The following is a 23,152-nucleotide window of genomic DNA, read 5'->3' as shown; positions in this document are numbered from 1 at the left end:
AATAAAATTAAATATTGAAGTTGCTCACTTACTAAGAAAATAAGTTTTTACGATCATCTTTCACATTTCAATCGTTTTGTGTTATGAAGGGGTTTTTGCAGGAAAATAAGAATAAAAGTTTCATTTGGAGAAATTTTTCACAATTTCATCATCAGTACAAATAGCTCCATTTCCTTCGCTAATTCGCTAATAACAAACGCATGCAATTTCATCATTTCACATGTATTTTTATGGAAAAACACGACATAATAAGCTTGAAAAATGAGGGGTGAACTATGGAATTTGATAAAGGAATAAGAAAGATAAGGGCAGGGCAGAAAAAAATTTGCTCTGATTTTTGAGTAAACTAACTAATTGAAAAAAAAAAATGTCTACAAAAAAAACGGTAAAATTTTAAGAATAACTCACTTATAATTTAAATGTATTTCCCCATGTAGAGGTATTCATTCTTTGAAAAGAAACTTCTTTACTTTACAATTACGATTACCTAGGTAGGAATAACTTTGAAAAGCTTACTTTCTACATAAAAAGTTATATTCTGTAGCAATATTAAAAACTTTTAACAAACTTTTACATGTTTGTTATGATGAGATTTCCTTACCAAGAATGATTTAAATTAATGGAGAGTAAATTTTATCTGAAAAAAAAAAATTCACAAATTTTCATATAAAAGAAAAGTAAAAAAAAAATTAATTTGAGACTTGAGAGTTGTAGTTATTTATATTTATATTTACAGATTTCCATACAGAACAATTGAAACAAAAGAAACAAGTGAAAACAAACAATTGACTGAATTAATTATTAAAATACCATGTATAGACAGTGTTGATTACTCTATCACATTACACATATACCTATACATGTCACACATACATAACTGATTATCCCAGATTAAAATTTGAATCTAATGTGTGCCCTCGTGACTAAACAGTGATGTTTACAAAAAAATGTTTCTAACAAAAGTTATTTATTTTTTAATAAGGAACATTTTTTACATTTATACTTTTGTTCTATCTCTAACGGTTCACAAGATGAGTCCTACGGACTCAAGACCCAATTGACCAATGTTGCTCATTTACGAACTCGAACTCACTTTTTACGTCCTGAGTAAAAAATTTGCGCTGTAAAAATTTCAGCTTGATAGCTTTTTTTCGTTTTTAAGTTATCGTGTGCACAGACGGACGGACGGATAACCGAAAATGAACTAATAGATGATTCTATGAATACCTATACCAAAATTTTGTTGGTAGCATCAATATTTTTAAGCGTTACATGCTTGGGACTAAACTTAATATTCTATGTATATTTCATATATACATAATTATGAATTAATTAAATTAACATATACCTGAACTCAAATTTCGGTATACATGGTGCTACTTAAGTTGGCTACATATGGAAAATTTTTGTATTTATATTATTATACCATATGAAATATACCAAGATATACTAAGTTTAGTAACGCTTTAAAATATTGATCCTATGAACAAAATTTTGATATAGGTGTTCATAAAATCACCTAATTAGTCTATTTCTAGTTGTCTGTCTGTCTGTCGTCTATCGTCTGTCCGTCTGTCATCACGATTACTCAAAAACGAAAAGAGATATCAAGTTGAAATTTTTATAGCGTGCTGAGGACGTAAAAAGTGAGGTCGAGTTTGTAAATGAGCAACATTGGATCTTAGATCCGTATGACCCATCTTCGTAAAAAATGTTCCATATAAAAGAATAACTTTTGCTTGAAACTTTTTTTTGTAAACATCACTGTTTACCCGTGAGAACGCATATTATGTGCAAATTGTAGTATTATATGGGTATATTAGTTATATGTGTGTGACATGTATGTATGTGTAATGTGCTAGAGTAATCAACACTGTCTTTACATGGTATTTCAACAATTAACTAGTCTATTGTTTGTTTTCACTTGTTTCTTTTTTATCATTGAAAATCAATATAAAATACATTGCTTTTATGGAGAAATTTAAAAAAAAACGACATATTTTGATAATTGTTGATAATGTTCACTTGGAACGAATTGGAAATTGAAAAACTTCTTAATAGAAAGTAAACATACATATTAGCAATGACATAGAAAAGAAAATAAACCAAGTGTCCCCATCCATATAAAGGATGTACGAGCAGACTAAATTTAGGGATGAAATTATTTTTATATTATTTTCAACTTTGATGATGAATTTCATTATAACCTCATGGTTTTCGAAATATCGAAAGCTAAATAATTTTAAAACAAATTCAATTTACAATATTTTGAAAATTACGCCAGATATCGAAAAATTTTATTCTTACTTTCGACTTGCATTGTCAAGTTATAACATACATAATTCAGTATCAAAATTGAAAAAAAATATTTTTTTTATTTGTTTTCTTGAAATTAATTGATGATCCCTAGTCATACATCCTTAATAATACGGTACAAAATTGTAAGAAATCCTCGCTTAAAAATGTCATTAAATATTCAATCCAGGAATAGTTAGTTACCTTACAACTTTTTTTTTAAAAACACATTAAATAAAAGTTTGAACAAACATAGATAAGTAGATCGATATGTACGTGTTATTTGAAATGTTTTTATAAAAATTACATAGTTTTGTTATTCGCAATATTCATTTAGGTCAATGCTATATTTTTCTAGGATTTCAATAGATAGAAAATAATTCATTTTCCAGCCAAGCAACAATAACATAAAGATATCTTCTTTTTTTTAATTTTTTTTTTCAATCTTTATACCTTTATACCCTGTGTGTTGAAATAAATATCTAAGAATATTTAATTTAGTCCAAAGTTTGTAATGCTTAGAAATATTGATGAAGTGAAAAAATTTTTGGTATAGGTGTTCATAAAACATTCGTTCGATGTAATTTTCTATGGCTTTTCGCAAGTTTCAACAGATTATTTCAACTACAACTCCTACGTTGCAGATTTGTTGATATAAACGCAACTCTAAAGATAGCCCCACAAATTCGCATTTTAAGTGTTGATTCTTGAAGTACAAGTTAATTTTTGGAAAGAAAGGCACCGAAAAACGATCTCGCTTTACCTTGACTTGAGGGTAGGATTGGTGCTGCTTGCATTTACCTTTTGAACAATGTTGCGACTTATTCGTTAACTAGGACGATTAAATTGGCCATAATCTTCGCATAAAAGTCTATGCATAGTTACATAATTGTTATTTCTGTAGAACAAGTGAATAATTTGAGCGTTGAGCGTTATTGAAACGCTATTTATTAAGTAATTATGCTTTTCCATGCGCTTCCACCAAATTCTTACCTCGAAGAATAAATATTTTCAACTTTTTTTTAATAAAAGACTATGAGCTCCCTGAGAAGAAAGTTTGTTATTCTTACAGTGCTTTGTATGGCAACTTTTTATTTTTCAATTTACCACGTTTTAAATTTTATTAAAATTCTTCTTTTATGTACAATCATGTTTTAATGATATATAATTTTATTTTAAATAACATTACGAAGTTATGTATACAAATTAGAAACCAGAAAATAGGTATAAAATAAGAAGAAAAATTTGTGATTGACAAGCATTATATTAAAATGGTTGTATAAAATCGTTGTTAATGTAAACCAACATATTCGCACCGTGCGTGAGTTTTATTGGAGCCGTTTCCATCGTAACGATACACTACTTTAATTATAGAATTGTATGGATGCATATATAATTGTATGGATTGCATTTATAACTTACATTGAAAATTTAATATTATTGTCTCACAAATAATTAATATAATTTACATTTGAAAAATAATATTTGTGCAATTTGATTTCTTATTTTCACAATTTTTAATGCATTAAGTTTAATTAATTAGTGGTTTTCAATAATTTCAATTTGACATTTTCTATAACATTAACATGTAAAGAATTGCTAAATTATTCATAACAGCCTCCTTTATCGCCAAAATTTTTCACTGGAAGCGCTGGCATCGATTTTATTGTCCCTACCATGACTACGCACACAACGAATACTATACTTAATAATGAAATGAAGAAACATCACTGTTGAATGAACACATCAAGACTATATGAATAAGATTGTTGTCAAGGTCGGCCTAAATTTTTTTTTATTATGTCACGTCCATAACTTGAGAAAAATAATTTCAGAAATCCACATGGAATTAAAGGTATGGAAAAAAGAAGTATTTCTCTACATATCGCAAATTGATTATTCAGAGCACGGAAAAGTTAAAGGAATTTTAAAGAATCAGTCAAAGTTTAGCCCATTATTTAAAAAAAATATGAAAATTGAATTTATTTAATACAATAACAAACTTAACCGCTTTAATTTAACCGCTTAGCATATTTTCAAACATAATAGATACATTTACAATTCTTTCCATGATGATTCCTTGTTTTAAAACTCCCGAACCAAAAAAGGGATGTTCTAAATTTGATCGCTATGTGTATCTTTTTGCCTGTCTGTGGCATCGTAACGCCTAAACGGATGAACCGATTTGGATTTTTTTTTTTCGTTTGAAAGGTAATTTAATAGGCGTGTGTTCTTAACAATGTTTCTATGCGAGTTTACCCGTACCCGTACCCGGAACCATTAAAAATTAGGCGATGATCCTCAAAATCGGTTCAGTTTGGAAAAGGCTTTAAGGAAAAAGATAATATAATGGAGAGTATTCTTAAGTACGTTTCAAGTACAAGTTTAGGATTCCGTACTCGAAAAATTTCTGGTTTTTTTTTTAAATTTTGAAAATTTTTACTTACAAAAATAGAAAATTTTAAAACTTTCCTTAATTTGTATGCTATACTGATTGCAAAGCACGCATGTATTGCTAAGTCTTCCCAGATTTATTAGGAAAAACATATCATCAAACAAATTTCGCACAGGTGGTCGAAAAACTAAAACATGCACAACGGACCAACCTAGACAACTCTCCCTTACTTTGTCTGAGAGTCAAGAGAAAATTGTCAGGATAATTATATTTTGTTGTTTATCCTTATTTTCATTATATAATTTTTTTATTCTTGTTGTAATATGAGTACATACTCAAGTTATGTAAGTTAAAAATTGTGTTTTTAGCTTTTTTTTGAATAAATTATTAAATAGTAATTCTTTTCATAGTTTCACCCAAAAAATGGAGTTGAAAATTTTATGTAGTCGAAAATCTCATTCTAGCTTTTTATTGTAACGGGTGTTTTTTTCTATATATGGTGAAAAGAGCGGCGATTATAATTTTTGTCCGCAGCTGCTAAATAGCTCGGACCTTGCTTAAGACTTTCCTGTTTGAAAATGTAGAAACGCATTAAGTAAATACTTTTTTTAAACCTCATCATACATAAACTCATCCGAATAAATAATAAAAGACAAGTTATAAGAAGTCGAGGGGGTAAGGGAAATGTTTTCGAAGCTTATGTGTTGAAATAAAAGATATGTAGACATATTAATGTAATATCGAATTGTATTAATGTCGTCACATCCTTTAGACATTAATATAAATTTGTTCTCCTTGTGATTGTCAGTTTAATGTAGACGATGGTATTGAGTATGACAGTCTAGAGCAGTGATAGCGAACCTTTCTTAGAAGTGAGTTCAGGTCGTTCGAACATACGAAAGAGAGTGAAACAAACCAGCCTGATAAAATTTTCAAAATATCGAAAATTTAATTATTTAGCTTTCGATATTTCGAAAACCAAGACAGATATCGAAAAATTTTATTCTTATTTTTCATCTACAGTCATAAAGTTATAACAAAATGCATCATCAACCACAAGTCTAAACTTGCATTGGCGTTCGTACTACCTTAACAAAGCTGTGGGCTAAAAATTGGGTAGTATCATACTTTTTCATACAAGTTTCCACAAGAGATTCAAATATCTATCTGCTTTTAAGTCCGCTAATATAAATGCTCAAAAAACAATAACTTCTTAAGTTCTCAGTTTCGATCTGCTCACTGCTATTTGCACCCTCAACACTGATCAGTTTTACGCTATTTATTTTCAATATACAAATCAAAACAAATGACAATCAAATGAGACAGACAAACACAATATGGCGTCAGTATTATATTAATATAAGTATTATATTTATAAGAGTATATCTCGTTTATTAAATTTCTATTGACATTATATTTTACTTTTTTTTTACATAATTTGTAGTGTCACTTTGTTAAAATTCAAAATAATAAAAAATGGTACTGGGTGATCTATGAAAACTGTCCTTTAAATGTAACCATACTGAACTTCTTATTACAAAATATACCTATAACCCCACAGTCAAGAGTTCGTATTCGAAACTCTCCTTTTGTCTGACTGAAAAAGTAGCCAAAACTATATATTTTATAAAATAATAAAAAAAGTCATTAAAGTTCCATTGATATTGCCACAGGATTCTATTCCAAAAATTGCGCGTGAAAAAAAGACGTTTGTCATAAAAGCTAACCGAGGAAAGCTTTATGTCTATCCAGAAAATTGAAAAAACATCGTTTTCAACTTATTCTCAAATGTAAGCAAATGATATGAATACTAAAAAGAAACCTGGCTAAACACTTAAAGAAATTTGACTAAAACTAAAAAGAAAATGGTTAATTTTTGACTGATTTATATAAGATTTTCTAATTAACTGGAGAACTGCAGAGCTGTAACTCGAAAAAAAAGAATGTTATAAGGATTTTACAATTAACAAAAAATTTTACAAAAATCGTAAAGCATAAAACGTTGTACTGAGTATTTCTCTAGCACTTATACAGGGGGGCCCTTGAATCGATTACCATAGCTTAAGAGCGTATTCTTTAGACAATTTTGAGTCGAAAGTACCTTATATAATTTTGTCCAAAATCCAATAGTAAAGGAGTTATGGACACTGTCGAATTTAACCAATAAAGCAAAAGACAGTGTTGAGTAAAGTAGTTTAATGATTTTTAATTTAAAAATTTTCTTCGTACACTACTAGAGAGAGGCCATTTTTGACCTTGTTAAGAATAGCTTCTTTGTCGGAAAGTTCTTGCTGTACGGGACATTCTGCATTAGCTTGAGGAAAATTACCTTTTTCTTTCCTTCGATCAGCAAACCGACAACTTTCTAATTTAAAGTGTTCATCTATCGATTACCAAATATAGAGTTGAGAGAGCTTTTCATTGAGCTTGAAAACCTAGATTAAGTTTAAGGCCTGCAGTATTTTTATTGCTTAAACTTATTTTTCGTGTTTCAAGCAAGTTTATGAACTTGACTATAATGGATATACTACCTTAAATATAAAAAAGTCCTTTTGATATGATATTACATACGTCTTTGTAAAATTAAAGTTGTAATATTTCATGCTATCACGAACTTCATAATATTACGAATTTGTTTTTGGCTTCTTAATATTTTGCTTTGCATATCTTTTTGTTGAATATTTCTGTAAGTACCATTATTTATTACAAATGTATATTATGATGACTATATTGTTAAAGATGTCAAGATATTCTCTTTAAGTACAAGTGGTTTCCCATAGCGACGCAAACAAAAGATTTCTCTTTATTTTTCTCATATTTTCTATTATTTAAAAAAAAAAAAGAAAAAAGAAAGTATATGCAAGAGCATCGTAATTCAATTTTATCTATGTTTGCTAACGAGTAACAGTACTTGAAGCTATTGTCTTTGTATGTAACGACGATTTGACCGATCAGCAAATGTACCCGATTTTTATACTTTTTGGGTCAAAATTACCTTATATACTGAGTTTTATCGAAATTGGAGATTTAAAAAATTTCTCGATTTTTTGCAATTTTTTTAAGGGGTACCCCTTTAAAAAAATCGAGAAAATGGCAAAAAAAATTTTTGTTTTGGAATTGGATGAAACTCAGTGGATTGGGTAATTTTGATCCAAAAAGTATAAAAATCGGGTTAATATTATGATTGGATGCAGAGTTTCTGAGATATCGCAATATTTGGATCGATTTTAGTCCATATCTCAAAAACTATTCGACCAGCCAGCAAATGCACCCGATTTTTGTACTTTTTGGGTCAAAATTACCTTATATACTGAGTTTTATCGAAATTGGAGATAAAAAAAATTTCTCGATTTTTTGCAATTTTTTTAAGGGGTACCCCTTTAAAAAAATCGAGAAAATGGCAAAAAAAATTTTTGTTTTGGAATTTGATGAAACTCAGTGGATTGGGTAATTTTGATCCAAAAAGTATAAAAATCGGGTTAATATTATGATTGGATGCAGAGTTTCTGAGATATCGCAATATTTGGATCGATTTTAGTCCATATCTCAAAAACTATTCGACCAGTCAGCAAATGCACCCGATTTTTGTACTTTTTGGGTCAAAATTACCTTATATACTGAGTTTTATCGAAATTGGAGATAAAAAAAATTTCTCGATTTTTTGCAATTTTTTTAAGGGGTACCCCTTTAAAAAAATCGAGAAAATGGGAAAAAAAATTTTTGTTTTGGAATTTGATGAAACTCAGTGGATTGGGTAATTTTGATCCAAAAAGTATAAAAATCGGGTTAATATTATGATTGGATGCAGAGTTTCTGAGATATCGCAATATTTGGATCGATTTTAGTCCATATCTCAAAAACTATTCGACCAGTCAGCAAATGCACCCGATTTTTGTACTTTTTGGGTCAAAATTACCTTATATACTGAGTTTTATCGAAATTGGAGATAAAAAAAATTTCTCGATTTTTTGCAATTTTTTTAAGGGGTACCCCTTTAAAAAAATCGAGAAAATGGCAAAAAAAATTTTTGTTTTGGAATTTGATGAAACTCAGTGGATTGGGTAATTTTGATCCAAAAAGTATAAAAATCGGGTTAATATTATGATTGGATGCAGAGTTTCTGAGATAACGCAATATTTGGATCGATTTTACTCCATATCTCAAAAACTATTCGACCAGTCAGCAAATGCACCCGATTTTTGTACTTTTTGGGTCAAAATTACCTTATATACTGAGTTTTATCGAAATTGGAGATAAAAAAAATTTCTCGATTTTTTGTAATTTTTTACCCCTTTAAAAAAATCGAGAAATTGGCAAAAAAAAATTTTGCTTTGGAATTTGATGAAACTCAGTGGATTGGGTAATTTTGATCCAAAAAGTATAAAAATCAGGTTAATTTTATGTTTGGATGCAGAGTTTCCGAGATATCGCAATATTGGGATCGATTTATTCGACAAGCGCTGTAAGCCACAATCTGCGCATAATACCTAATGTGTGTTTATTTGCTTTTTTCTAGGATATTCCGATTCATGTTACCATGCTGTCATTTCTATTGATTGCTGTGGATCGATATCATCTAACACAAGATCCAATGAAACCTCGTATACCAGCAGTGATATGTGCATTGGGGACATGGTTTTTAGCTGTTTGTATTGTTTTGCCATATCCAATATACATCACGTATATTGATTTGGGAGTAAGTATCTTTTTCGATTAGAGGTCATTCATTAATTAATTACGTAAGCATGATTTTGACGATTTTTGACCACCCCTCCCACTTCTTACATAGGATTCAATCTCGTTTTCCCGCATAATAAAAAGTTATTAGGAAAGTATCAGTTACTCGAACTAAAACTCTCCAATCTGATGTCAGAAATCAGAAAATGATGTCTCCCATCAAACCCCGCTACTTTTGTTTAAGTTCGGTGTCCATAAAAACACTTCATTAGTCCATTTCCGCCTGTCTGTCGTCTGTCCGTCTGTCATCACAATAACTCAAAAACGAAAATAGATATCAAGCTGAAATTTTTAGAGCGTGCTTAGGACGTAAAAAGTGAGGTCGAGTTCATAATGAGCAACATAGGTAAATTGGGTCTTGGATCCGTAGGACCCATCTTGTAAATCGTTAGAAATAGAACAAAAGTTTAAATGTAAAAAAAAATGTTCCTTATAAAAAAATAAACAACTTTTGTTTGAAACATTTTTTCGTAAACATCACTGTTTACCCGTGAGAGCGCAAATTGTATAGTATGTATTATATGGGAATATCAGTTATGTATGTGTGACATGTATGTATGTGTAATGTGACAAAGTAATTAAAACTGTCTATACATGGAATTTCAACAATTAACTCAGTAAATTGTTTGTTTTCACTTGTTATTTAACCTTATATGTTTATTTTTTATTTAGCAATTATAACTTTAAAAAAATATCCTTTATATGGTAATATATGTCGCTATAAAGGGTTTTTACTGTATAAAGGATTTGTTTTGAGTATAAAATTGCCTAACCAATTAAAATTTGTAATTTAACTCCAATTACAATTGTACAGATTACTAGATATACAATAAATACAAATACAATGTATAGATAGATGATAATAATATCCAATCAAATTAATTAGTTGTAAAATATTTATCCGGTAAAATTAAGTAAATAAATATGAATGAATAGTATAGTAAATGCTCAGTTAAAATTATTAAAATATTGCAATTAATTAAACTTAATATATATATATTATTTATTAATTAATTAAGCTTATATGTATTGACTCCGTGAGAAGTCATGGTAGAAAAAATCAGATCGACGCCAGCGCTTTAGGTGGATAATTTTAGCGATAAAGGAGGCTGTTATAACTAATTGTCAATTGCTTACTTATAAATGGTATAGTAAATGTTAAATTAAAATTATTGAAAAATAACAATTTAACTTGTTGCATTAGAAATTGTGAATTCACATAATTACTTATTGAAATTTGTTAGAAAATATTGTTAAATTTTCAATGTAAGCCAGAGAATTATATGTCCAGCCATAAAATCATATGACGATTACAACTCTTCCAACTTTTTGAATCGTTATATATAGTGTTGAGACATTTTTATCTGATCTACAATTTTTGTCTGAACTAATTTTATGATAAACCTTAGTGTGACGCCGCGTAAATTTTTTCCCACATTTCGGATCGTAGAGGACTTTTTACATTTTTTTTATGAAGGTGTTTTGATTAATCCTGCCGAATTTCAGCCGGATGCGAAATTTTGTACCTTCGGATGTTTAAATTGGCCAGATAATATCTACATATAGGTAATTTAGTTAATTAGATGACCTAATTTTAAACACCTCTATTTTCAGAGTAAACAGGTATGTCTTTTCGAGTTTATAAAAAATAAATTAATTATATTCAACTTTTTTATAAAAATTTATTGTTTTATCCCAAAAACCAAATCGAAAATTTTGTGTATCTTTTTATGTTTGGAGATGTTAGTACAAGCAAAACAGTTTGATAGAATGTATGAGTTTTACGATATAGGGTCTTGATATTATTACTGTACACAGGACCGTGCGCAGGAATTATCCAAGGGAGGGGTTCAAACTTTTGTTCATCATGTTTGGTCATAAAAGTAATAAAGACAGAAAACTCTTTTTTTGAATAAGAGAACATTTTATTAGGTCAAAATGTAGTATTGAGTCACTATTTTTCAATTAGTTATACATTTTTTGATGAACCCCCCCCCCCCCAAAATTGAACCTTGGCAACGCAGATATCTAGCTCAAAAGTCTAGTTCAAATAGTCTAGTAACTTATAACCTTTTTTATCGGAAATTTTATAACCGTTACCCTCTCTGCGTTAATGTCCTAGGTCATTGCCTAGCGGGCTTTTTTAAAAATCCACCATTGCTGGTAGAGCGTTTTAAAAACATGTACATTTTCTGATTATTTTTTTTCAGACATATGAAAAATTACATTTTGAAGGCGTTGGCATTTGTGCGTTAAATTTAGTGGATGATATTCAAGAATATATTCGACCTTTATTTGTTATCATGTAAGTAAAAATTGTATTATTTTTTCTATGTAGAAATGAAGTATAATTTTGTTAAGGCCAAATATACACGAGCACCTAAAAAACTATCCTCCTAGCTTGTTATACTTCATTTGGAAGAGCAAAAAATTAAGGCTACATAGAAGATGAAAGGTATGTATTCCTTCTTTTGTGTAGCCTATCTTAAGAACCAATCGATCATTTTCATTTTTTTGATCATGATTGAAGAGATAATTTTACGCCCTTTCAAATGAGTTATCACAACATAGGGGATGCTATTTGAAATTTCAAAAATGTGTGTGGGGATGAATGGATGAAACCTAAAATTCTCTAGATACCATTTTTTAACTTTCTCCTCGATATTTAAATCAACGTGTTTTCAGTTGCAACAATAATCACATCAGGTCAAGAATTTCATGCGTTCTTGTTCGGAAAATAAATGAAAGAATCAAATGTACTTTTTTAATGTTAAACAGTAAAATATATCAAAGTTTTCAAAGAATTATCCCAGATTGTAATATTTTTAATGTACCTATCGAACCTATATAGGGAAAAACGTAACAATTTATTCGCTTTTTGAGAAATTGTTTTTCATGGCGCTAGCTCAGTTCTGCATCCAAGCAAACTTTCCAAATACTGAATTTTCATTATAAACAACATTTCGTATACAAACAAGGTAATAACTGTTAGATATCACTACACGTAATGTACAGATTTAGGATACAACTCATAAAATAAATAGCCTTTGTATCATATTACATACTCGTATTATATATGAAGGATATAAAAAAAAGTATATAATAGAAAATTTTCCATGCAACAATTTTAATAAGAATATTATAAAAATTGCCTTCTATAAATATAAAAATGAAGATAAATAGTTGAGAATAAATTCTTTCTTTTATATAACTTATCCAATATCAAATTTTATGTGTACAAAAGTCAAAACCCGTAGAAAAATCTCTAATATAGGGTGTGAATAGTAAATTGCATATCAAAGCATAATTAGTACCGGTCGATTTTCTCATAAATAATGATTTTAAGCGAAATCTGATTATCATTTCATAAAAATAAATGGTAAATCAATAATCTATAGACGAAAAATTGATAAGTTTTCATATAATAAGAATTATAAAGATCATATTTTGACCTTTGACCTAAAGGTGCATTTTTATTAAACTATAAAATTTTATCCTTGATCATTTTACTATTTGGCAAGAATAAGTCTGATACAGTATTTTTAATTAGATATACAGGTTATTTTGATTTTTTTAAATTGTGTCATGTTTCCTAAATGGTACCAGTACAGAGTTTTTGAAAACGTATATTAAATTTCAGAGGTAACATTTCTCACCCTTTCAACCCTCTGTGCAAAGCGATATGAGGTGATACAAAATTTAAGCAATAGATTCCAAAACAAACTAAAAAGTACAAATTTTCAATCGAACTATTGCAGTTCCTTATGCGATGATTTTTCGCAGAGAAATAGATGTTTAGAGTTTAGGTAAAATTTAGTGTTAAAAAAATTTTCTTTTTATATTTTGGTTGTGTATAAAATTGTTGAAGCCGTGCGCCAATGTATTTTACACTTTGAGTGATAAGTTCTATTTCATATTTTTCATAGATTTATTTCAACCTGTCATCAGATTCTCTATGTAGTAAAATGAGGAAATATGTATTATATACAAGGTGTTTCGTGAGTCACAGTGCAAAATCCTGTAATTTTAGTCATATTTTAATCTTTTAAAGTTGAAAAACATATCCATTCAATCCAGCGTCCCATAAAACATATGAAAATACATCATTAAATACCCGAGTTTCAAGATTGCATGCGAGACCACGTTCCAAAATTTCTCGAGATACTCGAGAAACTCAAGAAATCCCGATCGAAAATTCGCGTGCCTCGTAAAATAAAAAAAGGTCGAGAAACCAGAAATCCTAATTTTGATTTCCAAGTTAACAACAATAATTTAAAAAAATATTTCATTTGTTTATAGCACATCCTGTACAGAAGAAGGAAAATGTCATATCCTATTACAATTTTCTTTATAGTGATATAGTTCTTATATCCTGCTGCGTTTGATTGATTCAAACAGGGCCGTAACTAGGGTACCTACATCTCTCCTTAATACTGTAATGTACAAATTTTAAAAGTTATTTGATTGGTCTGTAACTTTATTATTTTTTAAATTTCATTGGTGAAAAAAAAATTATTAAAAAAGGGGTTTTCCAGATAAGAATAGTTAAAGTAACAAGTAAAATAATTACTTTGAGCATGAAAAAAATATATATTTGCGCCTTTCATTATTGACTTTTTGTTTTACATATAAAATATCCTTTTTGTTTTTCACCTCAAATTCTGTTATGCCAGTGCGTGCGTGCGTGCGTGCCTGCTTTGCCACGCCCTAGTTACGGCCCTGGATTCAACTATCTACCTGTACTAGAGTTTCTAAGAAGTTCTCAATTTATTGTTCAATAAGTTTTCAATTGCATTCTAGCTTTTAAGAATTCTCAATCAAATTACAGAATGCGGTTTAAATTAACTATAACACAAGATAACTTCATCTTTAGCTAATGTATTTACTGTACATAATATATAAAAGTACATGTCCTCCAATCAAAACTAAGTTAAGAAACTTTGTATTTGTCGAGTAAAATTTCCAAAAACTTTGTATTTGTCCAGTAAATTTCTAAAAACTTTGTATTTGTCCAGTTTTGAAAATTTACGAGTTTCCACATGAAAGCATAGTAAATTCGTAACGCGTATTAAGTATTTATAAACATTTTTATTTTGATCATAGAACCAGAAAATGAAATAATAAACAGGATGTGTCATTGAAAAAAATACAACTTCAATACATATCGCGTTTCCGGTTTAAAGCCTCCATCTATTCCTGAAAGAATTTTGTTAAAATCAATCCATAATCTTCGGAGTCGTATAGCGTCAATAACTCTGTGTATGCATATAAATTTTTATTCTTTTTAGTTCGGTGGAGTACACTGCCGGGTGTATTCAGTAGTGTGCATAAATAAACAAATCTGCTTTATAACACACATGGGACGAAGTTGTATTAACTTTTGTTTTGTTTTAATATTTCAGGTATATCGCACCATTAGCTTCAATGGCATACTTTTATACACGTATATCCCGTGAATTGGAAGTACAAGATCGTACATTAAGTGTCACAATGTTTGAAAATCGCTCATCACGTTCACGTCAGGCTAGTGCGAGTTCACGTTCACGAGCCGATTCACATTCTACGGCGGATTCCCGGTAAGTGTAATAAACTATTTATATTTTAAATTTTTACAATTTTACAATTCAAAACACCTTCCTGATAAAAATTACTCCCCGAACACCCCCTGAAAATTCACCCATACAAATCCCTCGCCCCAAAATTCGCACCCTCAAAAATTCTCCAAGAATTTCAGCCTCTATATCAATCTGCTCTTCAGCTAATGAAATACCTTTTTTTTATAGATCAGATTTTGATAGTTCGACGCAAAGAGGAAGTCGTTGCAGTCGAAACAATTATCGATCGAGTTTTGAAATGTATGAAGGTGAATTTAATGTTTGTAAAGAGATTCGTACACAAAAATATTTAACAATGATGGTTTTGTCTTTTGCGATTTGTCTGTTTCCTTTAATGATATTACGCTTAGCCCGATTGGCTATAATTGAAACATATGAGAATAGTCGACATTTTGATTTAATATTTTTACTAATTGTATGGATTGCATTTATACCAACTGTTACAATGCCATTCTTTTATTTATTATGGCAAATGAGTAGGTAAGTTAATTATTATGTTAACAATCTATGATTAGTTCAACCCCACTCCCTCCTCTATCGGGCAACCCCACATTCCTCTTCTAAAATTTTTAGAATTGATTTAGACTTAGTCAAACTTCGTATAGAAAAAAAACAAGCTTTTTAAGTAAAATGGTCTTGATACTCGTACATTCTTAATGGTATTCCTTTTTCTGTAAAGCCCCAACAGACTTAAATAAAATTTTCTCAAAAAAAATTTGTAAAAATAGCAAGAACTTTTTATATTTTACTAACACATAACAAGAAATTCACTGAGTTTACGCAGCTCGTGTGTGATGAATTCGGTTGTTTTGGGTATAGGTAATAAAATTTACAGTTCATAAACCTTTCGATAAATATTTATCTTTAGATTTATAAATTATTTTATGTTGTTTTTCTCAGATTAACAAAAGAACGTCTATGTGGTTACTTCCGATTTAGTAAACGGAAATTGGAACAATCTACCACCGACATTGTAACAACATATACATCCGTTTCAAGTACAACTGGTGGTGGAATTGTTCTAGGGGTTGTTACTAATAACCTCATCAGTGTTGGTATTCATCGTAACAATAATTCAATACAAATCAGAAATTCAACTCATGAAGCTACTATTGCTAATGGAACAATTATTGAACATCAAGTTACAGATAATAATGATATTGATACAGAGTGTATCACGACGATGAATACAAAAGAATTGAATACAACATCAATATCACCTACGTTTATTACTTTACCTTTAACTACAGATAACAATGACGCAGAGAATCTTGGTGATTTCGATAGGAATGTAAGTCTAAGTAATAATAGACATGCACCACTTCAACGCCAAAAATATAATCGTAATCGGTCGCGTCGTTCTTCAAAGCATAATAATCAACTGTTAGAAAATGGCATGCCAAAAGAAATTTGTTATTCGTGAAAATCTATTTAAAGACTTGATTGGTATCAATTTTGATGTGAATTGGACAATAATCGATAAAAACTGGGGAAACTAATTCGTACTTATTAAAACAGGAAGTGGGCCCGTTCTCAGTAGTTCTAATTTAGATTACCAGTACAATACTTGTACTTACCATTTTTAAAATCCAATCAAAATATTCAAATTCAAATCAGCTAAATCCAGCCAACTGCCGATAATAATTAGTACTAATTAAAACAGGAAGTAGACCCGTTTTCACAAGTATTCCAATTTGGACTACCAATTTTACCAACCATTTACCAATATAAAATACGAAATTGTTTCACAAAAAATACTTAGGTTAGGTTAGGTTAGAGTGGCTGTCCTGGGGTGGAACACACATAAAACACTTAAACATTTAATATTTAATGTCTTCAATGTTAAAAAAATATCCAAAATACTCTTAGCTCAAAACAGATCAATGTTCTTGCACAAATTTTTGTAATGGATTTATACAGAAATTAAAAATAATTCGTACCTACATAATATGTAAAAAGATTTTATGTAAGATGTTAATAGATTTTAGAATAAAGTTTTTTGAAGAAAAATCTAATAATATTTAAATGAGCCCAAATAATATTAGAAAAAAAAAATTTTAATTTTTTTATATTTTTTAATTTTTAACACAAGTTAATGGTAATAAATGTTGATAATATAAAGTGTTTTGTAAATCGAAATTAAAAATTGAATATTTTTGTATAATTTACGGACGGTTTTACAATTTTAAAGTGCCTTTAAAGTTTTCCAAGCTAATTAAATATTAAAGTCACTTTAATTAAAAAACGTGTAAAGTTGCTTTGAATTCAAGTAATTGGATATTACTACTTTAGCTATAAACTTCAAACGATAATAAAAATAATAAAATATAGTAATGATAATCGAATTCGAATTTTTTTTGAAAAATCAGTGGCGGGGTAGGCAATTTTATAGTGGCTCCGTATTGACTATTGACTAGGGAAAAATCAAAAGAGAAAAGAACAAATTTGTATAATAAGGGCGCTCTAAGTTGATTTTACGAAGAGTATAAAAGGGGAAAAGACAAATTTTTATGAGAAGGGTGGCACAGAAGATGACGGCAAATTGATTTATGAAGACTATTAAAAAAAAGAAGAGGCAAATAAATTTGTTCGAAATGGCGCCACATAAGGGGGCGACTAGGTAATTTACGAAGACTAAAAAACCCTATATTTGGACTATTGGCACATGGGCCCCGACAACTGTATTGTCTATGGGTCCCGGGATGGGTTAATCCAACACTTTTTAAAATAAAAATTTAATTAAAGTTAGATTATCCATAAATTTTCCAAGGGTGTACCAACACCATTTATACACTTGAGTAAAGGTCTAGTAAAACTTTAATTTAGTAAAGTTTCAGTTTATATTTTGATATTAAAAGAGAAGGTCTGTTTGAGATGGAATAAAATTTTCGATAATTTAGTAGAAAATGACAACTGCTACTCATATAAAACAATAAATTTTGTAAAACATTTAAAACTGGTCGCAAATTTTATAAAAAAATAATAATATTAAATAAATAAAAGGTCAAGGTATTCTAGAAATACAAATCAAGCTTGCTTTAATGTTGCTTATTATTAATAAATAATACCATTTTTATAAAAATAATTTTTTTGTATTATTATTAATAAATAAATGTATTTTAAATGTATTTTATTTTTGTCATTAAAAAATTGTTATTTAAAAAAAACTGTACATACCTGATGCCAAAACCAAAATTGTTTTCTTGCCATTTTCAGATTTTCAAGGTCGCTTACCTCGCTATTAACACTGCTTCGATATTGATTGAATGAAAATTCACCATCATATCATTTTTCCCTCTTTAAATCTAATATTTACAGAGATATTTCCAAGTTAATGTTCTGCTACTAGTTTTTTTTTACGTACACGGACGTCATGTGGAAAAAATTAGGCGATATTTCAAATTGACACCTCTTTGAAGAAAATAATATTAACAAAAAAATAAAACCGTAAATGACCGGTATTTGATGCCCCGGACGTGTTTATCTATCGTGTATTAGTGCCATTTCGTCCGTGCTCTGTTCATTCGAGCTCTAGGCACTCGCCTAGTTTTATCTAATGAGCGTCCCTGAGTGTCAACATAAGATTTTTTTATACCATGTATACGAAAAATACCAAGGTATACTAGGTTTAGTCCCAAGTTTTTAACGCTTAAAAATATTGATGTTATGAACAAAATTTTGGTATAGGTGGTCATAACATCACCTAATTTCCGGTTGCACCCTGTCTGTCGTCTGTCCGTCTGTCATCACGATAACTCAAAAACGAAAAAAGATATCAAGCTGAAATTTTTATAGCGTACTGAGGACGTAAAAAGTGAGATCCAGTTCGTAAATGAGCAACATAGGTCAATTGGGTCTTGGGTCCGTAGGATCTATCTTGTAAATTGTTACGAGATAGAACAAAAGTTTAAATGTAAAAAATGTTCCTTATCAAAAAATAAACAACTATTGTTTGAAACATTTTTTCGTTAACATAACTGTTTACCCGTGAGAGCGCAAATTTTATAGTATTTATTATATGGGTATATCAGTTATATATGTGTGACATGAATGTATTGTACTGTGACCGAGTAATCAACACTGTCTATACATGGTATTTCAACATTTAACTCAGTCAATTGTTTGTTTTCACTTGTTTTATTTAATGATACCTTAAATGACCAAAAAATTAAATTTGGAATTTTGATGAATTTTTTTTTTTCCTCTTAAATTTGGCTCAAGATAATTCAACTATTTAGGAATAATTAAGTAAAATGTATGCAAAATATAAAAACAAATGAATTTATTAAAATATAGCTAAAACAGTTTACCACATAAATGGGGCACGTTCTCTTAGTATTTTAACACCATTATTATTCCATTCATTCTGATAAATCCACAATTCATTTGCAGACTCTAAACATGACATGATAGCAGCTCCTTTCCACGTAGTCCACGATGGATCCATATCTTTTGGTTGTGTAATAATATCCATCTGTTCAGATCTATAAATGTATGGTATTTGTAATGATATACGATTTTGTAGCCATGTACCGATTCCAATAAATTTCATTCCACCTCCAACCACTAATATACAAGCGTACATTTTACGTTTGAGATCTTCATTAGCTATAAAACGAATTTATTACTTTTTTTAAATATCATTTCGGGGGTGTAAAATGGATTCAATTAGATTTTAGCGAACTTACGACATCGTTCAATACTCTGTAATACAGCTTGATCCAATCCAATAACTTGTTCCGGATTTAAAATCGTAAATTCTTTACCATCTTGCACATGATACGGTATCGTATTTAACGTATTATCAATAATCGCATCAACAACAATATCTTCATCAGCGCCGACTTCCTGTTTAATTGTAGTACTATCATTATTATCATCTTTGAACAACATTGTATTATTAAACTCATTAAACATATTTGCCGATTCATTTTCTTTAATCGCACGCCTGGATGTCTCTCGTAAATAATTACCATCGTGTGGATCTTCGGGATCACCTAAGGGAAGAAAAGATTAAAAAAACTAATCAATAAGCAAAATAATTATGCAGAATAATTTTTTAAAGTTGGTATAGGTTTTCCTAAACTAACCAGCTAAATTTGACTTTTGTGTATAAATATATTTTTTTCCAGTAATCCCAAACAATTCCGGAGTAAACAACGACAATGGGGCAACTATACATTCATCACCAACTTGTAAAGTATATTTTTTATTGTTAACCAAAAATGATTTCTCTTGAGCTCCACATATATCCAGGTTCACGTGACAGAAGTCCTCTTTTAATTTACGTAATAACATGGCATCTAATTTATTACTATCCTCGGAACATTCTTTGTATGGGAATGCACATTTTTGTAGTAGCCAATAAAATGTTTGAGTTATATCTGCACCACCGTATTCCATACGAACTCTGGTATTACGATGTGAAATACCATCTTCAACACATGATACACTTGTTTTTTGATCACCAACGTCTATAACACATGCATAGCCAAGACCAGCTCCGAATGTAGCAGCGACATGATCCTAAAAAATAATACAAAATAAAATAGCTTGCGATGTATTTGTTTGGAATCCATGTTTTGTATAAATATATTTGTATGTAAAATATCAGCAAATCTAGTTAAAATTTTCATCCAATAAGTTCCTTTACAGTTTTTGGACTCGACGTACCGTTAACGAAATAGAGCTTTTTTTATGAGGATCAAATTTCTAATTAAAAGTGTTATTCTATCTCTTACCGTTTAGGATCTAAATTGGCTATTCAAGAAACCCGAAGATAAGGACCAACCTGATATCAGAACATAATGAGTCCCCCATCAAACTCTGCAACTTTCGATATTCAACGAGATATTCAGATACATAGATTAAAATGGCCCACCCTGTATATAAATAGTTTTATAACAAATATTTTATTTATTTATTTAACATTGATTCCCTACTAGAAATGCTTTTGAAAACAATCTGTATATAGATAAATATGAACTCACCTGTACTAAAAAACAACTAGAGAAACCCATTCGATTCAATAATAAATTCATGTATTCTTTTAAATAAATTCGATTATAAATATCGGGTACAATCAATACCACTTTATAATTATTTAATTGATTCGATGGAATATTCAAATAAGATTGTATACAATACAACCAAATAGTTTCCAAATCATTTAAGACTGATGTTAATGAACCACCAATATCTTTATGAATATTAAGTTCACCTCGTTTTATTGGAAAATGTATGTTAAAATCTAATGCTGGATCCAATTGTAATATCTGTAATCAAATCAATTTTTAATAAATAAAGAGCGTCTTAAAATAAACACAAAAAGTACTTTTGATAAAAGACACAGGTTTTTTATTAAAAGATGTAAATTTTTCGGATCAAATCTCTCTAAGAATGGGTCTCGACCACAGATTATAATATTTAATTTAAAACAATCTGTTGTCTCGACTTTTAAAGACGCTATGTTAGCCACACTGGACTTAATTATAATTTTTTAGATTGCTTAGAAATAACAGAACTTACATCATTTCCAACTATTATATCAACGTCACTTTCAGGTTTGACCCATATTTGTTGTATATGTTCTTCTGTTTGTTCTGGTTGTGAACGTCTGTTGAATGCAGCTATTTGTTGAGGTGGGGTTGCATATCGTCTACGTCCATCTGATTGTAAACACGATTGTAATGTATGTGATACATTTAAGCGTGTTTCTTCCATTTCTTGTAAAACATCTTTATTACTCTATAATCAAAATAAATGGATGTTGAGTTAATAAATTTAAGCTCAATATTTCAACATCACATTCTAATAAAAGCTTAGTTACAAATATAAGTGAACTACCTTCAAAGTTAATACTTACTTTATTAACTGCTGGTGTTATAAATGTATCTTTATAAACAAGACCACCTCTCTTCCGACGTCTCGCTATTGCGTGCAAAACCGTGTGCGGATTTAAATCTGAAGCACGTCCTATTTTCAAGTACAATGATCCTGGATGTATTATAATAATACTTTTTGTTTGAATATGCTATAACAAACGATAAATTTTGAACTTCAAATTATAAGAGATTGATTTTTTAACATTAGATCATAGAAAAGAAAAAATATGATGGTTTTAATGGCCCCCGTTTTAATTATTCTAGCGTGAGTCGCATTTACATTTGAAAAACTGGAAAGTTCAGATTAATGCGAAGTACACGATCTACATATGATTGCGTAAGAATATCCTTGTCGAAAAAAATATCTGAGTCCGTTCAACAAAATTGGATACCGGGTGGTTACATGTTTTGATTTATAATACAAATCAGTAGTTTTGTACCTAGATACTAGTAATCAACTTATATTACTTACTTCTGGATCCACATATTCATTTGAAAGTGGCATTTTAAAATTAATATTATTATTTAATCAGAAAAGAACTCAAGTACATTTAGGTTAATATAACCAATATTATCGGCATTCGTTACTTTAGTATAATTAGTAACAATACTTATCATGCACAAAATCATGAATATTTATCATAATTTTGCATTAATCAATTTTTTTAAATCTATTTAAGATTTTTTAATAACAATTTTTCGAAACTATCTATAAGATAGGTTATGTTTATTGTTTACATATTTGATAGGTATATAATTATTTGCATAACAGACTTATAAAATTATTATAGTCTATATAGACTGGTCATTAACGTTCAGAAAAGTTAGGACGATATCAAATCATCAACTACAAAAGGATACAGAGTATTCTTAATCAAAGAAGTTGTCAAATTATAACTTAAGAAAGAGCTGTTTGACGAGAAAGTGTCATTTTTATCGTATTTGTTTGAAATGAAATTTAAATTTGGTTCAAATATTTTTCTTCCGTAACTTTAATGACTGGCATTTCAACTAAACCATTATTTTAGTAATTAATATCTTTTTAATAACTTAAAATTAATTAATAAAAGTATATATTCAGTGAGGACATTTAAAAATTTCTAAAACGGAAATTCAAATTTGTATACGGACGTGACATCATAGTACGGGCTTGTCAAATTTGTTGACATACTGTATGATATTAATTACTTACATTTTATATGGTATTTCATTAAATTATACTATTC

General features: G+C 29.3%; 2 protein-coding genes across 3 annotated transcripts; one reads left to right on the top strand and one right to left on the bottom strand.

Annotated features, from left to right (window-relative positions):
- The first annotated feature begins 15,474 nt into the window (after positions 1-15,474).
- Positions 15,475-16,972, top strand: LOC123300864. Its single transcript, XM_044883518.1, has 2 exons — positions 15,475-15,522; positions 15,943-16,972. Exons 1-2 carry the CDS (start codon positions 15,488-15,490, stop codon positions 16,463-16,465), a joined length of 558 nt encoding a protein of 185 aa, XP_044739453.1. The 5' UTR covers positions 15,475-15,487; the 3' UTR covers positions 16,466-16,972.
- A 1,283-nt stretch (positions 16,973-18,255) lies between these two features.
- On the bottom strand, positions 18,256-22,566 carry LOC123300122 (actin-related protein 8). Of its 2 annotated transcripts, XM_044882608.1 has the most exons (8): positions 22,399-22,566; positions 21,908-22,075; positions 21,571-21,789; positions 21,033-21,317; positions 20,133-20,568; positions 19,731-20,039; positions 19,353-19,650; positions 18,256-18,347 (listed from the first exon to the last, which is right to left on the bottom strand). In XM_044882608.1, coding segments are annotated over exons 1-8 (1,749 nt in total). In that variant the 5' UTR covers positions 22,432-22,566; the 3' UTR covers positions 18,256-18,346. The 2 variants fall into 2 exon arrangements, with proteins under 2 accessions (XP_044738543.1, XP_044738542.1); XM_044882607.1 differs by lacking the exon at positions 18,256-18,347 and having other exon boundaries at positions 19,310-19,650.
- Between the last annotated feature and the right edge of the window lie 586 nt (positions 22,567-23,152).

The sequence above is a fragment of the Chrysoperla carnea genome, chromosome 5 (genome assembly GCF_905475395.1).
Source record: "Chrysoperla carnea chromosome 5, inChrCarn1.1, whole genome shotgun sequence".
NCBI lineage: Eukaryota > Metazoa > Arthropoda > Insecta > Neuroptera > Chrysopidae > Chrysoperla > Chrysoperla carnea.
The sequence above is the reverse complement of the archived record's forward strand: the minus strand, read 5'-3'. Positions and strand labels throughout refer to the sequence as shown.

Coding starts and splice junctions, on each gene's coding strand:
- LOC123300864 (XM_044883518.1), top strand. CDS start 15,488: ATGCCATTCTTTTATTTATTATGGCAAATGAGTAG. Junction 15,523..15,942: donor TTATTATGGCAAATGAGTAG/GTAAGTTAATTA, acceptor TGTTTTTCTCAG/ATTAACAAAAGAACGTCTAT.
- LOC123300122 (XM_044882607.1), bottom strand. CDS start 22,431: ATGCCACTTTCAAATGAATATGTGGATCCAGAA. Junction 21,790..21,907: donor TAACACCAGCAGTTAATAAA/GTAAGTATTAAC, acceptor TTTTGATTATAG/AGTAATAAAGATGTTTTACA. Junction 21,318..21,570: donor ATATAATAGTTGGAAATGAT/GTAAGTTCTGTT, acceptor ATTTGATTACAG/ATATTACAATTGGATCCAGC.